The sequence below is a fragment of the Equus przewalskii genome, chromosome 18 (assembly GCF_037783145.1).
Source record: "Equus przewalskii isolate Varuska chromosome 18, EquPr2, whole genome shotgun sequence".
NCBI lineage: Eukaryota > Metazoa > Chordata > Mammalia > Perissodactyla > Equidae > Equus > Equus przewalskii.
In genome coordinates this window covers 39,826,230-39,847,744 of record NC_091848.1, presented here as the reverse complement: position 1 = coordinate 39,847,744, position 21,515 = coordinate 39,826,230, and the positions used below count along the sequence as shown (strand labels likewise).

At 35.1% G+C, this 21,515-nt stretch overlaps 1 protein-coding gene across 20 annotated transcripts in view; it reads left to right on the top strand.

Annotated features, from left to right (window-relative positions):
• STXBP5L (syntaxin binding protein 5L) overlaps positions 1 to 21,515 on the top strand; it is a 350,864-nt gene that overhangs the window by 70,467 nt on the left and 258,882 nt on the right. For 19 of the 20 annotated variants that reach the window (XM_070583799.1, XM_070583808.1, XM_070583812.1 and 16 more), the window contains exons 4-5: positions 13,322 to 13,403; positions 16,886 to 16,986. In XM_070583799.1, the coding sequence (XP_070439900.1) occupies positions 13,322 to 13,403; positions 16,886 to 16,986 (183 nt within the window). Of the gene's footprint in view, positions 1 to 13,321; positions 13,404 to 16,885; positions 16,987 to 21,515 lie in introns of those variants that run through there. The other variant, XM_070583814.1, reaches the window with a different exon arrangement.

The window sequence follows — 21,515 nt, the reverse complement described above, 5'->3', positions numbered from 1 at the left end:
TAAAGCTATAGTAATTAAAACAGTATGATGCTGGCATAAAAACAGACACACTGATCAGTGAAACAGAATTGAGAGCCCAGAAACAAACACAAGCATATATAGTCAACTAATATTGGACAAAGGAACCAAGAATACTCAATGGACAAAAGATAATCTCTTCAATATATGGTGCTGGGAAAACTGGATATTCAGATGTAGAAGATTGAAGCTTGACCTTTATGTTAAACCACTCACAAAAATTAATTTGAAATAGATTAAACACTTAAATATAAGACCTGAAACCATGAAACTTCTAGAAGAAAACTTAGGAAAAACATTCTTTCACATGGGTTTTTGTAATGATTTTTTGGAAGTCACACCTGAAGTGCAAGCAACAAAATAAAAAATAAACAATTAGGGCTATATCAAACCAAAATGTTTCTGCACAGCAAAAGAAGCCATCAAAGTGATAGAGATACCCTACGGAATAGGAAAAAATATTTGCAAACCATATATCTGATAAAGAATTAATATCCAAAATATATAAAGAACTCATACAACTGAATAGCAAAAAAACAAAAAATCCAGTTAAAAATGTGCAGAGGACCTCAATAGATATTTTTCCAAAGAATATCTGTGGCCAACAGGTGCATGAAAACACGCTCAAGATCACTAGTCATTAGGGAAATATAAATCAAAACCACAGTGAGATATCACCTCACACCTGTTAGAATAGTTATTATCAAGACAAGAAATAACAAGTGTTGGTGAGGATGTGGAGAAGAGGGAATCCTTGTGTACTTTTGGTTGAATTGTAAATTGGTATAGTCACTATGGAAAATATTTATGGATTTCCTCAAAAAATTAAAAATAGAACTACCATATGATCCAGAAGTTCCACTTCTGGGAATATATCCAAAGAAAACAAAAACACTAACTCAAAAAGATACCTGCACCTCCCATGTTCATTGTAACATTATTTACAATAGCCAAGACAAGGGAACAACCTAAGTGTCCATCGATGGATGAATAGGTAAAGAAATTTATATATTTTAAACAAACTTCCAGTTATAAATAAATACTAGCACTAGGGAGGTAATGTATAACATGATGACTATAGTTGACACTGCTGTATGATATATAGGAAAGTTGTTAAGAGAGCAGATTATAAGAATTCTCATCACAAGGAGAAATATTTTTTTCTTTTTATTGTATCTACATGTGATGATGGATGTTAACTAAACTTATTGTGGTAATCATTTCACAATATATGTAAGTGAAACCATCATGCACCTTACACTTATACAGTGATATATGTCAATTATTTCTCAATAAAACTGGGGGAAAAAAGAGAAATTCTTGAAGGAAGCCATGGAAGTTAATCCACTTTACTATACAGGAACAAGGGTAAGAGTTACAGTAGACTTTTCTTTAGAAACAATGCAAGCAAGAAGAAAGTGGAGTGAAATACGTAAAGTATTGAAACAAAAACTCAGCAACATATAATTCTATATCTAGGAAGTTATCGTTCACAAGTGAAGAGGGGAAACTTGAAAATTACGCAATAATGTTCGAACTAATAAATGGACCCAGCAAAGGTGTAGGATACAAAATCAACACACAAAAATTGATTATTTCTATACATTAACAGTGAACAGTCTGAAAAGGAAATTAAGAAAATTCCAATTACAATAACATCAAAAATAATAAAGTATTTAGGAATAAATTTAACTAAGGAGAAAAAAAGACTTGTACACTGAAAACTACAAAATATTTCTGAAAGAAATTGAAGACACAAATAAATGGAAAGACATCTTGTGTTCATGGTTTGGAAGGCATAATATTGTTAAGATGTCAATACTACCCAAAGTGATCTACAGAATCAATGCAATCCCTATCAAACTCAACAATATTTTTTGCAGAAATAGAAAACTTCATTCTAAATTTTGTATGGAATCTCAAGGATCCTCAAATAGCTAAAACAATCTTGAAAGAGAATAAAGTTGGAGATCTCAGATTTCCTGATTTTAAGACTTATTACAAAGCTATGGTATTCAAAACAGGTGGTTGTAGCACAAAGACAGACCAATGGAATAGAATAGAGAGCCCAGAAATAGATCCTTACATATATGATCAAATGATATTTGGTGAAAGTGCCAAAAAACCATTTACTTGGGAAAGGAGAGTCTTCTCAACAAATGGTGCTGGGAAAACTAGATATCCACATGCAAAATAATAAAGCTGGAACTTACCTTATACCATATGGAAAAATTAGCTCAATATGGATCAAAGACCTAAGTGTAAAAGCTAAACTTATAAAACTCTTAAAAGCACAGAGGAAAAAATTCATGACATTAGATTTGGGAATGATTTTTGCATATCACATCAAAAGCACAGGCAACCAGAGAAAAAATAAATATGTTAGGCCTCATCAAAATTAAAAGCTTTTGTACATCAAAGGAACTATCAAGAGAGTGAAAAGGCAACCCATGGAATAGGAGAAAATATTAGCAAATCATATATCTGATAAGGGATTGATATCAGAATATATAAAGAACGTCTTCAACTCAACAACAAAAGGCCAAACCCAGTTTAAAAATGGCCAAAGGACTTGAAGAGACATTTTTCCAAAGAACTTATACAAATGGCTATTAAACATGAAAAGATGCTCAACATCATTAGTCATTAGAGAAATGCAAATCAAAACCACAATGAGATACCACTTCACACTCACTAGAATAGCTATTAAAAATAAACCCAATATAAAATAACAAATGTTGGTGAAGATGTTGAGAAATTAGAAGGCTTGTGCATTCCTGGTGAAAATGTAACATGTTTCAGCCACCATGGAAAATGATATGGCAATTCCTAAAAAAATTAAAAATAGAATTACCATATGATACAACATTCTGACTTCTGGATATATACCCAAAAGAAGTTAAAGCAGAGACTTGAAAAGATATTTGTATACCCATATTCATAGCAATGTTATTCACAATAGCCAAAAGGTGGAAGCAGTCCAACTGTTCATCAACAGATGAATGGATTAAACAGAATGTGGTATATACATACAGTGGAATATTATTCAGCCTTAAAAATGGAGGGAAATTTTGACACATGCTACAACATGAATGGTCTTAAAGATAGTATGCTGAGTGAAAGAAGCCAGTTACAAAAGGACAGCTATTGTATGATTTCACTTATATGAAGTTCCTAGAGTGGTCAAATTCATAGAGACAGAATGCAGAATGGTGACTACAAGGGCTGGAGGGAGAGTGGAATGGGGAGTTATTGTTTAATGGGTACAGAGTTTCAGTTGGGGAAGGTGAAAAATGTTCTGGAGATGGATAGTGGTAATGGTTGCTTGACAATGTGATTGTACTTAATGCCCCAGAACTGTACACTTGACAATGGTTATGTTATGTGTATTTTACCGCAACAAAAAAATAATTAAAAAATTTTTAAAAAATGAAGTAGAAATAAAGACTTTCTTAGACAAAATATTAGAGAATTAATTGCCAGCAGAACTTCCTCTAAAAATGTTAAAAGAAATTTTTTAGGGAGAGAGAAAATGGTAAAGGTCAGAAATCTAAATCTACATAAAGAAAGAGAAGGAATGAGAAAGAACACATGAACATAAGGCAAAATCTCTTATTTTTCCCTATTCTTTATTTTTATTGAGATATAATTGACATATAACATTGTGTAAATTTAAAGTGTACAATGTGTTGATTTGATATATTTACATATTATAGTATAATTACCAGCATACCATTAACTAATACCATGTTGCTTTGGAACCCCCAGAGTTTTCTGGGTGAAATTTGAAACTGGCCCCCATACACAGAGGGCAAGGAGAGATCAATGAAAGAGGCAGACCGCTCCAGATTAGTAGGTGGCAGTTTTAATAAGCAAGGAACTTACATAAGAGGCTTGTTTGGGGCACCACAAGATAAGTGGATCTTTGCATCCACCCATCAGAATCTTAAAAGTTTATATAGAAGACTTAACTGGGTTCAGTCATATATTCAGTCCAGATGGTTTCAATAATACATTACTCAAGGCTGCATCCTTGAATGGCTGCTAGTATGGGAATAGTAGGCAGAAGGTACATTCCAAGAACAGGGAGTGGCAGGAGCCTCTGATTGCCTGATTCCACTCTTGACTCCACTGGTGGTCCTGTCTTCTTGACGACCTCCTACAATACACCTTCATCATGTCCTGTAATTATCATTTCATTTTTGTGGTGAGAACATTTAAGATCGAGTTTCTTAGCAACTTTGAAGTATGTAATACAGTATTTTTAACTATAATGACGATGTTCTCAGATCTCCAGAACTTAGTCAACCTCTAAGTGCATTCTGATCTTTATTATTTCCTTTCTTCTGCTAACTTTGGGCTTAGTTTGTTCTTGTTTTTCTAATTCCTTGAAGTATAAAGTTAGGTTGCTTTTTGGGTTTTTTTTGCTTGAGGAAGGTTAGCCCTGAGCTAACATCTGTGCCAATCTTCCTCTCTCTTTTTTTTATATGTGGGTTGACACCACAGCATGGCTGATCCAAACCCACGAACCTGGGCCACCAAAGGGGAGCATGCCAAACTTAACCACTATGCCATGGGGCTGGCCCCAACATTACTTTTTTGAGATATTTCTTTTTCTTTTTTTATTATTATTATTTTTTTTATTGAGTTATTGATAGGTTACAATCTTGTGAAATTTCAATTGTACTTTAATGTTTGTCAGTCATGTTGTTGGTGCACCACTTCACCCTTTGTGCCCACCCCCCACCCCACCTTTCCCCTGGTATCCACTAAACTGTTCTTGGTCCATAGTTTTAAATTCCTCATATGAGTGGAGTCATACACAGATTATCTTTCTCTTGCTGGCTTATTTCACTTAACATAATTCTCTCGAGGTCCATCCATGTTATTGCAAATGGAATGATTTTGTTCTATTTTGCAGCTGAGTAGTATTCCATTGTATATATGTACCACATCTTCTTTATCTATTCGTCTGTTGATGGGCACTTAGGGTGCTTCCACGTCTTGGCTATTGTAAACAGTGCTGCAATAAACATTGGGGTGCACAGGACTTTTGGGATGGCTGACTTCAAGCTCTTTGGATAAATACCCAGTAGTGGGATGGCTGGGTCGTATGGTAGTTCTATTTTTAGTTTTTTGAGGAATCTCCATACTGTTTTCCATAGTGGCTGCACCAGTTTGCATTCCCACCAGCAGTGTATGAGGGTTCCTTTTTCTCCGCAACCTCTCCAACATTCATTGCTATTAGTTTTAGATATTTTTGTCATTCTAACGGGTGTAAGGTGATATCTTAGTGTAGTTTTCATTTGCATTTCCCTGATGATCAGCAATGATGAGCATCTTTTCATGTGCCTGTTGGCCATCAGTATATCTTCTTTGGAGAAATGTCTGTTCATGTCTCCAGCCCATTTTTTGATTGGGTTGTTTGATGTTTTGTGGTTGAGTTGCGAGAGTTCTTTATATATTAAGGATATATGCCTTTGTCAGATATATGACTTGCAAGAATTTTTGCATCTATGTTCATCAGTGATATTGGCCTGTAGTTCTCTTTTTTCGTGGTGTCCTTGTCAGGTTTTGGTATCAGCATGATGTTGGCCTCATAGAATGTGTTAGGAAGTGTTCCATCTTCCCTAATTTTTTGGAATAGCTTGAAAAGGATGGGTATTAAATCCTCTCTGAAAGTTTGGTAGAATTCCCCAGGAAAGCCGTCTCGTCCTGGGGTTTTATTCTTTGGGATGTTTTTGATTGCTGTTTCAATCTCTTTCCTTGTGATTGGTCTGTTCAAATTGTCTGCCTCTTCTTGAGTGAGCTTTGGGAGATTGTAGGAGTCCAAGAATTTATCCATTTCCTCTAGGTTATCCATTCTGTTGGCATATAGTTTTTTGTAGTATTCTCTTATAATCTGTTGTATTTCTGCAGAGTCTGTTGTTATTTCTCCTCGCTCATTTCTGATTTTGTTTATTTGAGCTTTCTCCCTTTTTTTCTTTGTAAGTCTGGCTAGTGGTTTGTCAATTTTATTTATCTTCTCAAAAAACCAGCTCTTTGTCTCATTGATCCTTTCTACTGCCTTTTTCGTTTCAATAGTATTTATTTCTGCTCTGATTTTTATTATTTCTCTCCTTCTGCTGACTTTGGGCTTCATTTGTTCTTTTTTCTCTAGTTCAGTTAGGTGTGCTTTAAGGTTGCTTATTTGGGATTTTTCTTGTTTGTTAAGATGTGCCTGTATTGCGATGAATTTTCCTCTTAATACAGCTTTTGCTGTATCCCATATGAGTTGGTACAGCATGCTATCATTTTCATTTGTTTCCAGGTATTTTTTTATTTCTTCTTTAATTTCTTCAATGATCCATTGCTTGTTCAGTAGTGTGTTGTTTAGTCTCCACATCTTTGTCCCTTTCTCAGCTTTTTTCTTGTAATTAATTTCTAGCCTTATAGCACTATGATCTGAGAAGATGCTTGTTATTATTTCAATTTTTTTAAATTTGTAGAGGCTTGCCTTGTTTCCCAACATATGGTCTATCCTAGAGAATTTTCCATGTGCACTTGAGAAGAATGTGTATTCAGCTCCTTCAGGGTGGAGTGATCTATATATGTCTATTAAGTCCAATTGTTTTAGTTTTTCATTCAGCTCCACTATTTCCTTGTTGATTTTCTGTCTGGATGATCTGTCCATTGATGTGAGTGGGGTGTTGAGGTCCCTACTATTATTGTGTTGTTTTTAACATGTTCCTTTAGGTCTGTTAATAGTTGCTTTATGAATCTTGGTGCTCCTGTGTTGGGTGCATAGATATTTATAAGCGTTATTTCTTCTTGAAGAAGTGTCCCTTTGATCATTATATATTGTCCCTCTGTGTCTCTCTTTACCTGTCTTATTTTGAAATCCACTTGGTCTGATATGAGAATTGCAACACCTGCCTTTTTTTCCTTGCTATTTGCTTGAAGTATTGTCCTCCACCCCTTCACCCTGAGTCTGTGTTTGTCCTTGGGGCTGAGGTGTGTTTCCTGGAGGCAACAAATTCTTGGATCTTGTTCTTTAATCCATTTTGCCACTCTGTGTCTTTTTATTGGAAAGTTCAATCCGTTCACATTGAGAGTGATTATTGATGCATGTGGACTTAATGCTGTCAATCTGTCGCTCATTATCTTGTTTTCCTGTGTTTCTTTTCCTGTGTCCTTTATCCTACCCATTTAACACTGCAATTTCTTATGCTGGGTTTCTTAGATTTTTCCTTATCTATGATTTGTGACTCTGTTCTGTACTTTATTTTAGTGTCTACCTTGAAGTTTGTATTTAGAATCTCGTGTATAATATAGTCTATTCTCTGGTGGTCTCTTACTTACTCGACCAATACTGATTTAGACCCTTTGCTCTTCCCCTCCTAAATAATTATTTTCATTTTTTATTCCAACTTGTCTTATTAATTGGTAGTTAGAGTGCTAAGATCGTCCTTGTTTTGGTAGTTTCCTTATTTTTACCCTAATGCTATAGTTGAATATTTGCTATCCTGTTCTGATTCTATCCATTGGTCTCCCTAGTCTGTGGATTGTGTCCCCTTTCTCCCTTTTTTCTTTTTTCAAGTATGAGAGCCTTCTTGAGGATTTCTTGTAATGGAGGGCTTTTAGTTACAAATTCCCTTAACTTTTGTTTGTCTGGAAAAGATTTAATTTCTCCCTCATATCTGAAGGAAATTCTTGCTGGATAGAGTATTCTTGGCTGAAGGTTTTTATCCTTTAAAGCTTTGAATATATCACTCCATTCTCTCCTAGTTTGTAGGGTTTCTGTAGAGAAATCCGCTGACAGTCTGATAGAGGCTCCTTTATAGGTTATTCTCTTTTTTTTTCTTACTTCCCTGAGTATTCTTTCCTTATCATTCTTATTTGCCAACTTTACTACTATGTGCCTTGCGGTGGGTCTTTTTACATTGACAAATCTAGGAGATCTAAAACCCTCCTCTACACACATTTCTCCGTTGATCCCTAGATTTGGGAAGTTCTCTTCAATAATTTCATTAAGCACACTTTCTGCTCCATTTTCCTTTTCCATATTCTCAGGAATTCCTATGATCCTTATGTTCTTACTCCTCATTGAATCCATTATCTCTCGGAGATTTTCCTCATTTTTTTTAATTCTTAGTTCTCTTTCTTCCTCTGTCTGGCGCCATTCAGCCTGTCTGTCCTCGATTATGCTGATTTTCTCCTCTATGTTGTCTACCCGGGCATTCAGGGAACCCGTATTCTGTTTTATCTGGTCCATTGTGTTTTTCATCTCAAGTAATTCTGTTTGATTCTTCTTTATGATTTCAATCTCTTTTGTGAAGTAACTCCAGAACTCAGCTTGTTTCTCTTTCTCTCTACCTCATTGAGTTTTTTGATTATAGCTGCTCTGAATTCATTATCACTTAGTTTACCTAATTCCAAGTCCTCAGGACTTAATTCTGTGTTTTTATTGTTTTCCTTCTGGTCTGGGGCTTTTATAAATTGCTGGATGGTAGAGGAGCGGTCTTTTCTCATGGTGGTAGAATTCAGTTGTAGTTACAGCCTGTCACCACTAGATGGGGGTCGAGAGCGGCGTGTTAGCTCTCTGCCTTGGGGCAAGATGGCTGCGCCCACTGGCTTTGCTGGGGGGGAGGGGCTGTTACTCACACATGCCGGTCTGGGTTCAGATCAGTTCTGTTCTCTGGTCTCCCAAGGCCCTTGATTTATAGGGTCCCCGCGGACGGAAGCTTTCCCCCCGTCAGCGGGTCTGCACTGAATCAGCGGCAGGAGTCCTGGATGATCCCCCGGTCACGCGGCCCCTCCCCGGCTCCTTCCTGACCTGCGCTGCAGTGATGGCAGACTCTAGGGGAGGGAGCGATGTTCTCTCCTACCGTTCCAGCGCCTCCAAAGGTGTAAAGCAAGGTTTATGATCTCCGCCTTCTTGGTATTGTAGGTCTCTAATGAGCTGGCATTATGTTTATTCTCTGAAATTCAGTTCTTCCAATCTTTTGTTGTATTTTGGAGGGGAGAGAATCCCGGGTCAGCTCACCCTGCCATTTTGCTCCGCCCACCAGAGAGATATTTCTTTTTCTTAATGTAGGCACTTGTCATTATAAACTTTCCTCTTGGAACTGCTTTTCCTGAATCCCATAAGTTTTGGTATGTTTTGTTTTTATTTTCATTTGTCTGAAGATAGTTTATGATTTCCCTTTTGATTTCTTCTTTGATCCATTGGTTGTTCAGGATTGTTGTTTAATTTCCGCTTATTTGTGAATTTTTCAGTTTTCCCCCTATTACTGATTTCTAGTTTAATATCATTGTGGTGAGAAAAGATACTAGATGTGGTTTCATTCTCCTTGCTTTGTGCCCCAACATATGAGCTATCCTGGAGAATGTTCTGTGTGCACTTGAAAAGAATATGTATTCTGGTGCTATTTAATGGAATGTTTTGTATGTGTCTGTTAGTCCACTTGGTCTATGGTGTTATTCAGGTTCACTGTTTCCTTATTAATTCTGTCTTCAATGTTGAAAGGAGGGTTTCAGTCCTCTGCTGTTCTGTATTGCTGTGTATTTCTCCATCCACTTCTGTTAATACTTACTTTAACTATTTAGGTGCTCCAATATTGGGTGCATGTATATTATAATTTTTATATCCTCTTGGTGAATTGATCCCTTTATCTCTATGTTGTGACCTTTTATCTCTTGTGATCAATTTTGACTAAAAGTATTTTATCTCACATAAGTATAGGCACTCCTGCTCTCTTTTGGTTACTATTTACATGGAATATCTTTTACCATCCCTTGAATTTCAGCCCATGTGTGTCTGTAAAGCTAAAGAGAGTCTCTTGTAGACAGCATATTGTTGGATCTTGTTTTTCAATCCATTCAGCCACTTTGTGTCTTTTGATTGGAGATTTAGCCCATTTACATTTAAAGTAATTGTTGATTAATTACCTACTGTTGCCATTTCTTTGTTTTCTGAAAGTTTTTTAGTTCCTTTGTTTCTTTCTTCCTCTTTTAACTGCCTTCATTTGTGATTTATTTTTGTATATTTTTTGTGTGCATGTTTTCTCTTTTATGTAACTACTATAGTTTTTGTTATGGTTTCCATGAGGCTTACTGAAAGCATCTTTTAGATATAAATCTATTTTAAGCTAATAATAACTTAATTTCAATCACATACAAAAACTCTACACTCTCCCTTCTCTTCCCCTAACATTTAATGGTCTTGTCACACTTTTATGTCTTTTTATATTGTGTATCCATCAACAAATTATTGTAGCTATAGTTGTTTTTAATATTATTTTCTTTAGCTTTTATAATAGAGATAAAAGTTATTTATAGGGGCCAGCCCTGTGGCTGAGTGGTTAAGTTCATGTGCTTCACTTTGGCAGCCCAGGGTTTCACAGGTTTGAATCCTGGGTGCAGACATGGCACTGCTCATCAGGCCACGTTGAGGCAGCATCCCACATGCCACAACTAGAAAGACCTACAACTGAAAAAATACACAACTACGTACCAGGGGGCTTTGGGGAGAAAAAGGAAAAATAAAATCTTAAAAAAAAATTAAAAACAAAAAAGTGATTTATATGCAACAATTATAGTAGTATGGTATTCTTAGTTTAACTATATATTTACTCTTACTAGTCAGTTTTCTATTTTTATTTTTTCATATTGTTACATAGCATCCTTTCATTTCAACTTGAAGAACTTCCTTTAGCATTTCTTGTAATGGCAATGGTATAATGGTAATGAACTCCCTTAGCTTTCGTTTGGGAATGTCTTTATCTCTCCTTCATTTCTGAAGGATAATTTTGCTGGGTATAGTCTTCTTGATCGGTAGGGTTTTTTTCTTTCATCGCTTTGAATATATCATTCCACTACCTCCTAGCCTGCAAGGTTTCTGAAGAGAAATCCACTGATAGCCCTATGGGACGTCTTTTTTTTGGGATGAGTTGTTTTTCTCTTGCTTTTTTTCCAAATTTTCTCCTTGTCTTGGACTTTTAATATTTTGATTACAGTGTGTCTCAAGGTAGTCTTCTTTGGCTTCATCTTGCTTGGGTTCCTTTGAGCTTCCTGTACCTGGATGTCCATTTCTTTCCAAAGATTTGGGAAGTTTTCTGCTATTATTACTTTAAATAAACTTTCTGCCCATTTCTCTCTCTCTTCTCTTTTTGAAAGTCTCATGATGCAAATGTTCATTTGCTTGATGGTATCCTGTAATTCACTTAGACTTTCTTTACTCTTTTTCATTGCTTTTTTCTTTTTGTTTCTGTAAGTGGTTATTTTCAAATTATTTGTCTTCAAGTTTGCCAGTTCTTTCTTCTGTGTGATCAGGGCTGTTGTCAAAGCTCTCTATGAATTTTTCAGTTGTGTGTGTTCTACAGTTGTAGGATTTCTGTTTGTTTCTTTTTTTGGTTTCTATTTCTTTATTAAATACATTTTGTTCATGAATTGTTTTCCAGATTTTGTTTAGTTGTCTATCTGTGTTCTCTTGCATTTCATTCAGTTTCTTTAAGATGATTATTTTGAATTCTTTGTCAGGCAAATCACAGATCTCCATTTCTTTAGGGTCAGTCACTGGAGTTCTATTAGTTTCCTTTGGTGGTATTATATTTGCCTGATTCTTTGGGATCCACATAGCCTTGCATTGGTGTCTGTGCATTTGTGGGAGAAAACACTTCTTCCAGTCTTTACAGACTGGTTTTAGAGGATAAAGACCTTCTCCTGTCTGTTCTCTGGGTTGATAGGATTACCTGTGAAATTACACAGCAGTTGGGCTATGTTGGAGCCACTTACAAGGGTGTCACTGGGTCTGCAGTGGGGTCTGTAGTTGATGGCTTGTTACCAGGGCTTGGGCCACTGTGGATCCCTTCTGTTCCCTGGGTGGATGCGACTGCCTCCAGTACCTTGTTCTGTATGGTGGCACTGGGACAAGGGTCTGCTTTAGGGTCTACATATGGCTCCTCAGAAAGCAAGCCTATTACCAGGTAAATGGTAGGTGTGGCTCCCCACCAGGTCCCTGGGAGAACTGCTGCCTGGTCCCTGGATGGGTACCGAGGTGGGCAGGACTGTCCCTGGACTGTGGCTGAGAGGTGCTAGAACTGAGTCTCAGGACTATTTCAGATTCCACAACCAACACTGAGGTTCAAAGACCTGGCTCTGCAGGCAAGGATGGGTGTGTGTCCCTCCAGGTCATGTATGGGCTGGATTGGCCCCTGACTGTGTCTGGAGTGACTGGAGTTGCATATACGGCCCTTTCAGAATCTCCTAGGGTACAGTTGGGTCTCCCTCCAGGTCGCTGTACTAGTAGGACTGCTCATGGGTTGCAGCTGGGAGGGGTTGGAACCGAGTATAGGGCCCTTTCAGAGTCTCTAGGGTTGCAGACAGTAGTGTTTCCCCCTGGGACCCTGCACCCTTAGGACTTCTGTCTGACTATGGCTGTGTGGAGGCTGGGGCTGGGTATAGGGCCCTTACAGGATTTCCAGGGATGCAGATGCAAATTTCTTGTGTCTGGTACCTGTGCCAGCAGGGCTGCTCTACACAGCAGCTCAGCATAGACTGAAGGAGGGAGCTGATACCTAGCATTGGGCCCTTTCAAGATCTCTAGAGGTTCAAACAAGAGTGTCTCCTACAGGGTCCCTGTGTCAGCAGGATTGTTCCTGGACTGTGGCTGGGATGGGCTGGAGCCCAGTTACAGGGCCATTTCAGAATCTACAGTCTTACAAAATTTGGCAGGTTTACCTCCAGTGGCCCCCGCACTGCAGCTGAGAGGGGCTGGAGCTGGTTCAAAGGCCACTTCTGGATCCATAGCTGGGACCAAGATCTGTCTGCCTATTACCTGATGTATGGGTGGGTGTAACTCCTCTGGGTCCCTGGCATATAGCATATACTGGTAACAGACCAAAAGCCAAACAGGGATGTAGCCAAGTTCTCAGGGGTGGGGAGCTATTTCCTTTTCTGTAGCCAAGACTACAGTGAGCGAGTCAGCCACCTGGGTTCAAGCCTGTCTTTTCAAAACAGCTCGCTTCATTCTTGGACTGCACTGGGGTTTCACAGTCTCTTCCCTGGATCCCAAAGCTCCCACGAAGGCACTTTTTTCTGTGCATGGGTGCCAAATTATTGTTGTTGGGGGAAATAGGTGCTAAGGATGTCTTATTTGGCCATTTTGCTGACATCTTGTGCTATTTAATGTAATTTGCATGAATTAAGACTAAGATTTTTCAACTCTTTATAAAAATAAGGAAAACTAAAAAGAAAAAGATTAGTTGCTAATTAATATTGGTGCTAATTAAAATGTTAGAATCCTTGACTTTTATTATATTAGACTCGGGAGACCTGGTGTTGATTGTTATTGCCAACATGAAAGTGGTGCAGCTGTTCTGCAGCTCCAATTCTTGATCAATGAGGTAAGAGTCTTTTTGACTATTTGTCACATATACACTGCATTAGTTGATATAATCTTTTTTATACTATGATTCTAAATGCTTAAAGATGTATATATTTATATATATGCAATATTATTCATGGTCACATTTTTCATAAAAGACTATACTCCTGTGTTTGTCAGTTTATAAATTTTAAAGGAAAAAAGTTGTATATACCAGAAGATTCTGTTATTGTGATTGTGTAGCGTAATTTATAGATTACTTACTTAAATGGTTTTTAAAAAATTACTAAAATCCTTTGATTGTTTTACTGATCATTAAACTTTCCATTATGCACTCTCCTCCCACCAACTTAAATTTTATAATCCAGCACTAACTTCATGTTTTGTCTTTATCTTCATGAAATAATTTTTTTTTACTTGTTTACGTATGGGCTCTTTAATGTATGTATCTCCATATGCATTTGTTGGCATGTGTATTCATTTACATTTATTTATATATCCATAGCTACTATGACAATTGACTGCCTACCCTATCACTGTTTTATAGACTTATGGTGATAAATAACTCCTTAAAGACAGAGCATGTATTTATAAAGCTTGGAAAGATTGCAGATGTTCCATTAGTTGAAGGCTGTTAAAGGCTTCTTGATTCAGATTTTTACAGTGGATCTTTGAGTCTTCTAGAGCTGTTTTAAGTGAGCCAGTCAATACAAAAATGCTTTAAGAGTTATTTTTTTTTTGTGTGCCATACCAAATTCAGGCACTTAGCAGATTGAACTCAGTGCCTTGAGGGAAAAAAAATGAAATACCACTGATTGCTTTCTTATGGCCTGAACAATGATCTTTTATTCAGTGTCTTCATATATTTGTGTATATATTTCTAAGAATTTATAATTGTAAACATGGATAAAATGGTTCATAGAACTTTGTATTAGAGATACCTGAGGCATGAAAACTTTGTGGTATTGGCAGATGTCCACTTTTTACTTCTCTTGGCTCAAAATCTTTTTCAGAAGGCTGTGAGATTCTCCTTATTCACAAACCTAGAGTATTTTACCTTGTAGGCATACTTCCTATGAGGTACCAAAATGAGAGAGGGAGATAAGGAAGAATAGGGAAAACATTTTTAAAAAATATTTTATTATAATAACCAGTCATTAGTATCTAGAATGATAACCTTTTTGAAGTCTCAGTGTTACTCTGTAGCTCCTAGTTGAGAGAACTCAGCCTTTTGCCTTGTGTACGGATGTGTACTGGCAGGCATAAATCGTTTCTAGGTGATTTTCTCTGGGTCCAGCCCTCTGAGAATTGTCTTCAAGGTCCTAATTTGCCTCTGTGCTACATAGCTAAGAATAAATAAAGACAAGCCTTCAACATCCTTCCATTGTTTACATTGTCTATCCTGACCTACTCACCTTGATCCACCTCACACTCAGTTTCTCTACCTTTTTCCAGACTTCCCAGTTTCCAACCTCATGACTGGTGTTTTTATTCATAGTTTTTAATCTTTTCACAGATCTTCATTAGTAGTGCTTCTTGTAGATTCACTTTGCTTTTGTAAATGAGCCCTAGACACCCTGCTGATGTGCTTGCTTTCATGTGTCTTATATCTCTTTTGGTGCTGTTATGCTCAGTGGTCCTGTTCACTTCCCTCCAATAAGTTACCTCTTAGTTTTATCAGAGAATTACAATACTGACTTCCTCCCTAGATTTATTCATCTATTACACTATTATTGAACATATGCTGCTTTATTTTAATTCCATTGCCTTTGACATGTTGTATCTCCTGTGTAGCACATAACTATTTACTGTAGAGAATGTTTTCTTAATTTCATATATCACATTCTGTCCTATCCCAAGTGAATTTCCACTTTCCTGAGAAATGAGATCGGTGTCTTATATCTTAAAAAAAATTGTGGCAAGCAATCCTAATAATTTTCCAGTTTGTATATATGAAACATTTGGGAACAGTTTACAAGTAAAACAAGCAAACAAACATAAAAATCCTCAAGACATGTGTAGGGTGCATTTTATTGCATGGAATGTAATTATCTATGAGTTCATGTTAAAATGTATATATCAATGTGTACCTCTTTGAACATGTGTATTTATTACAAATATGCAAATTATAGAAATTTTTAAATATTTTTAATGGATATGTTCTCTGATTATGATTGGTGTGTTAAAAGCTATTCTTCTTTGAGACTGAAATCACAGGTATGTAATAGAAAGAGATCCATCATAGGCTATATGAGCAATTTTTGTCTTAGGAATTTTTATGAAAGAGCATTTTTATTCCTATCTTATTCTCTCCTCTAATTCCTAAAGAAGAAATAAATTATAGGGATTTCAATATAGTTCTTCCTATCATCTAAAGAGGGTAATCATTTTGATGTCTGTGATTGGTGTTATAAACTGTGAAAGGTTACTTGTAACAGAGTTCTTTGGAAAATATGAAAAGAATTTTAGGTATCTCAGGAGCACCGTGATTCTGCAAGATCTCTTTTACAGAACACATTCAATACTCTAGAGTAGCTTCAGGCTGTGTCATAGGACAAGCATTGACATTTTTAGCTGGGAAACTCATAATACTAGAAGTTCTGACATAGTTTAAGATGATCTTACTTAACTCAGTGAAATAAATAGTTTGTGTGTGTGTGTATATATACATATGATATACACATATATATATACACATATATTATATATATAATATATATGTGTATATACATGTGTGTGTGTGAAGTCATATATGGCAGCTAGTTATCTGCCCATATGGTGTGTGCCATATTAAGAGGTAGAAAACATTCTATTGTATTTGAAATAGGATTAATTTGTATTTAGGTTTTGTATAAAAAGAATGCTAGTGTTGTTTCTGTAGTTATACTGAAATCTAGTTGAAGAAATGTTTTATTATAGATGTTTTCTTTTATCGCAGATGAAACTTGAACTATAAAAACAAATTAAAATACACCAGATATACTTTTTAGGAAGAATATATATTTTCCAACTATGTAGAAAATTCTTACAAATGGTGAATTTTTATATGATCAGATTGCAGTTTTAAAACTGGGTTGGATATTTACTTCTCTGTAAAGCTACATAGTATATATGTGACTAAAAGAAACAAAAAAAATTAAACTTAGTTTTTTCCAAAGAAAATTTCCAAAGAAAATTTTGTGTTAAAAATACCTCAGTAGTCACAATGATGCTTACAATAATTCTTTCTTTCTATAGGTAAATGCATATTCCTTGAGCTGGTCATCCCGACCAATCCGTATGCAGTAGTTCACTTGCTTCACTTGCTTCTTCCACTTTCAGCATCCTTAGCCTTCCTGATTGAAATATGTGCGATTGTCCTTCCTTGTATCTCTGGGTGATATAGATACAAATAACTCTTCCAGCAGTGAAAAAATCAGTAAATTGTTCAGCTTCTTGTTTTTGCTTCACAAAAAATCCTAAATTAAGTAAATCACTCACTTTGTCTTCTTTTTGTTCCAGGGTGCTTTGGTCAGTGCAAGTTCAGATGACACACTTCATTTGTGGAATCTTAGACAAAAAAGGCCAGCTATTCTTCATTCTCTTAAATTTAATCGAGAACGGTAAGAATGTATGAATTAAACAATTTCTTTTTTTTTTTTTTGCTGGGAAAGATTCACCCTGACCTAATATCTGCTGCCAATCTTCCTCTCTCTCTTTTTTTTTTCTCCTCCCCAAAACCCCAGTACATAGTTGTATATTCTAGTTATAAGTCCCAAAGTTCTTTTTTGTGAGCTGCTCCTGCAGCACAGGTACTGACAGATGAGTTGTGTGGTTCTACTCCCAGGAACCGAACCTGGGCCACTGAAGAGGAGCACACCAAACTTTAACTGCTAGGCCATCAGGGCTGGCTCTAAACAATTTCTTAATGCACAGCAAAATTATTTCCTGAGCAAGTTTCAGGTTAACTTTTGAAAGACTGTTTTTTCATAATCTTAGTAGCTAGAAATAATTTAATGTTTATACTTGCTTTGTAATAGTTTACTTCATAGAAAATTCATAATTGATTTAGATTCAGTCATCTGCTAATGGGGAACTCCTAACATTTTTGTTCTTCTCACTACAAACCAGTACTTCAGCAATGATGTATTCTTTTCTCTAGGCCAGGGAGTTGAAAACCGTGACCTAAAATTTAAAAGTTAGATAAATACTAAATGTACTTCTACGCCTTTTGATCGTGGCAAGTACCTCCTACACTTTCACCATTTTGCTTAAATATTTTTTTATGTTAAAAAAAATTGTGACAAAAGTTTTAGATATCCAAGAATATTGGTACTAATTATTGAGGAACAGTACACATCCAAGATTAATGTTTTCAAAGAGGGTTATTTGATCAAAATTCAGATTCCTCCATTTTATAATGAATATTAATAATCAGAAAGAGAAAATTATATGAATGAGTATGGGAAAAGTTTTTAGATTTTATTTGTAACAAACTGTACCAAATTTTAATGTTTCTGATGTGGGATTCAACGAGGCCTAGAACATAAACACACATCCACTTAACTGACAATCCACCTGAGATGAAGTAAAATTTGTGTTTTATTACCTGTCTCAGTAATTTAACTATAAAGTAAATTTGTTTACTATTTGGAAAACAATCAGACTCTTTGCAGTGAATGGGCAGGGCCATCACAGGAAAATTTGATGTTAATGAAAGGAAAAGAAACCTCTGAGAAGTAAATTTATACAAATCAGCAAGTACTATTCAAACTGAAATAGGTGAATAATAGAGGCAGGCAGTCTTTGCTGAGAGCTCAAGATAGTGCTCATTTTAGTTTGTTGAATAACAATAGTTCATAAGGAATCAGCACTATATGGGCAGAGCTTAATGAGGTAAATTTGTTTTTATGGGTATGGTGAGAAAAAAGGATGGCAGCTATACAGACATTCTTCCTTTTTCTCCCTGAAGCTTTCTCTTTTTCTTTTCATATGCACACTATACTGTTCAAATCATTAACCCTCAATATTCTGAGTAGTATTCATAAGTTTTACATCCATAGTATTTTAGGATTCAGCATCAATAGGAATTTTTCTTATATCTAGTATTTTTTGAGAGGAGGGAATTTATATTTTAGACATTTGCTAAAACTAGATAGGATATCTTTCTTTAGATTAGGTCTAATTTTGGTTATTTTATCTTAAATTTTAAAATAACTACTGTAGCAGAAATTTCAGGATATTGAAAAATTTAAAGATCAGTCACGAGTTGTTATAATATTTCTATTTCTTTACCACTTGTAAGGTTTTTTGTTTATTTGTTTCAATGGTTTGAGTAGATCTGGCCCTATGCTTTTGTGTTAATGGACACGATGGGGTTTTTTCCCCTCACAATTGGAATGTTGAAGGAAATGTTCTGACTCCTTTTATGGCCCTTTTAGGGGAAGAAATAATTGATGGTGATAATTTCCAATTATAATTTTATCTCAGTTGAGGTGAATTTAACTGCTAACGACATAAACAAGCAAGCTGACAGATTTTGGACAAGCTTAAATCATAGGAACTTTTAAGCATTGACTATTTTAATGTTTGCAAAAAATGTGATATTTGTCTTTTTGAGAAAGATAAATTCATTATCTTGAATTTGAGAATAATCGTTAATTATCTTGACTTGAGAATAGTCATTAACTATCACAATTTATTGTGGAAGAAGAAAATTCTCCTTAAATGTGGTAAATGGGAGGTTTAGGTTTATAAAGGAGAATTTAACCAAGCATCTTTTGGAACTCTGAGCCCTCTTAAATTAGCCGTCTAACTATGTAAATTTCTGTATATCCTTATCTTTATGCTATATATATATATATATATATATGTATATACACACACTATATACATATATGTGTAGATATGTATATTTAGGTTATATAATTTATGCTAGAAATTTTAGTGGTTTTTTTTTGTTTATTAGGGCACCTTCAGCTTTTGGTCTTACAATCTTTGAAGGCAGCAACCAGCCTTCATTTTGAGAAGTAGGTTTAGATATTCCAGCTTCTTCTGGTGGGTGATCCTTGGATTGCTTTCAAATATGATTTAAACCTAAATATGGAAGAGAAACTGTTTTGATTTCTGTGATGCATGATATGAAAACTGAATAAAATCAAACATTCACATTTAGGCATATTTACAGCCCTTGCTGTCACCGATCATAAATTGTGTAATGTTAGGGAAAGCAGAGTTGTTTCATATGGTTTTCAAGTAAAATTCAATATGTAGGCTGTGATATACAGACTTTAAATTATTTGTACTTGTTATATCAGAGTTTATTTTTTCTGTCTGTGGCATTCTGCTAATTAATATCATCAGAGTACTTCTAAGGAATCTTAGCTAAACTGCAGGGAAGGAATATTCTGTTAAGAACTCTATTAAATCTTCAGCCATTTGATCTATCAGAGTTGTCTTTTGGTGACACAATTCATAACACAAATTTAACATATTTTATTGCTTTATAAAGGTAATTTGAATTATTTTTCTTTTAAAATTCCTGAATAATTAACATATTTGCCTGGTTTGACATTCAAAAGATACAAGTTGTATATACAGTGAAGGATCTTTCTACAGTTCCTGTCCCCTGGACTCTTAGTGCCCATCAGCAGAGGCAAGCAGTGTTATGAATTTCTTGTGAGATTCATTACGTAAATATATAAAGAAATATTATATGTAACATAATTTTCTTTCTTGTGCGTATATAAGCAAATATGAAAATACATATTTCTGTTACACAAATTGTAGCATGTTATACAAACAGTTTTGTATCTTGCTTTTTTCTCTTTATAATATGTTCTGAAGATCATTCCTAATCAGTACATGAAAAGCTTCCTTATTCTTTTTTTTGGTGTGTGTGTAAATGTTACCGAATTATCAAGAAACTGTGTAAATATTGTGTACTCCTTGAAATAATTTTACACCCATGTAATAAACTCACAAATCAAGAAACAGAAAATTACTAGACCACAGAAACCCTTCTGTGTTACCTTCCAATCACTACTTAACCCCCGGGTGTACCACTATCCTGATTTCACACACTATAGATTAGTATTGTCTATTGTTTTCGACAATTATAGAAATGGAGTTATACATATATACTTGTTCGTGTTTGGCTTCTTTTGCTCATTATATTTATAAGTTTCATCAATGTTGCTTGTAGCTGTGGTTTATTTTCATTTTCATATAGTATTCAATTTAATAGTATTCTTCAATTTGATTAACCATTCTACTTCTATTCTCTTGCTTATAATTAACTTTTCTCTGTCCATTTAAATTTTAGAAAGAGGTTGTCATATTCCACAAACACATTTGCTGAGATTTTGATTGGAAATACTTTGAATCTGTAGATCAATTAGAGAGAACTGACATTTCACATGTTGATGGGGGACAGTAATATTAGTTCATTGTCATTGACAATGACAACATTAATTTACTCAGTCTATGAACATGGTACATGTTATATCCCTCCATTTACTTAGGTCTTCTTTGATTTCGCTAAATAAAATTTGTAGATTTCTCTTTAGAAGTCTTCCACAGTTTTATTAGGTTTAGTCATAAATATTTGATATTTTTAATGCTATTATAAATTGAAAAAATTACAATATAATACAAATATAAATGATACTTAATGATAATTACAATATAATACAAATATAAATGATACTTAATGATAAAATTATATTAAAATATCATTTTCTATATGTTTTTTGTTGGAATATAATTGACTTTTATATGTTGGCTTTGTATCTAGTGACTTTGCTTAAATTCAATTAATAATTCAAATTGTTTACCTGTGGTAGATTTTCCTACATATACTATCATGCCATCTTCAAATAATGACAGTTCTATTTCCTTCTTTATAGTTTATATATATATCTCTTTATTTCTTTTTATTACCTTATTGCACTGGTTAGAACCTTGTATTAGTTATTTATTTCTGTGTAACAATAATACCACAAATTTGGTGACTTAAAACAACATACATTTATTATCTCATAACTTATGGGTCAAGAGAGTAGGCATGGCTTAGCTGGATTTTCTACTTCAGGGTCTCACAAACTGCAAGTAAGTTGGCTAACCAGGGCCATGGCATCATCTGAGGCTTGAT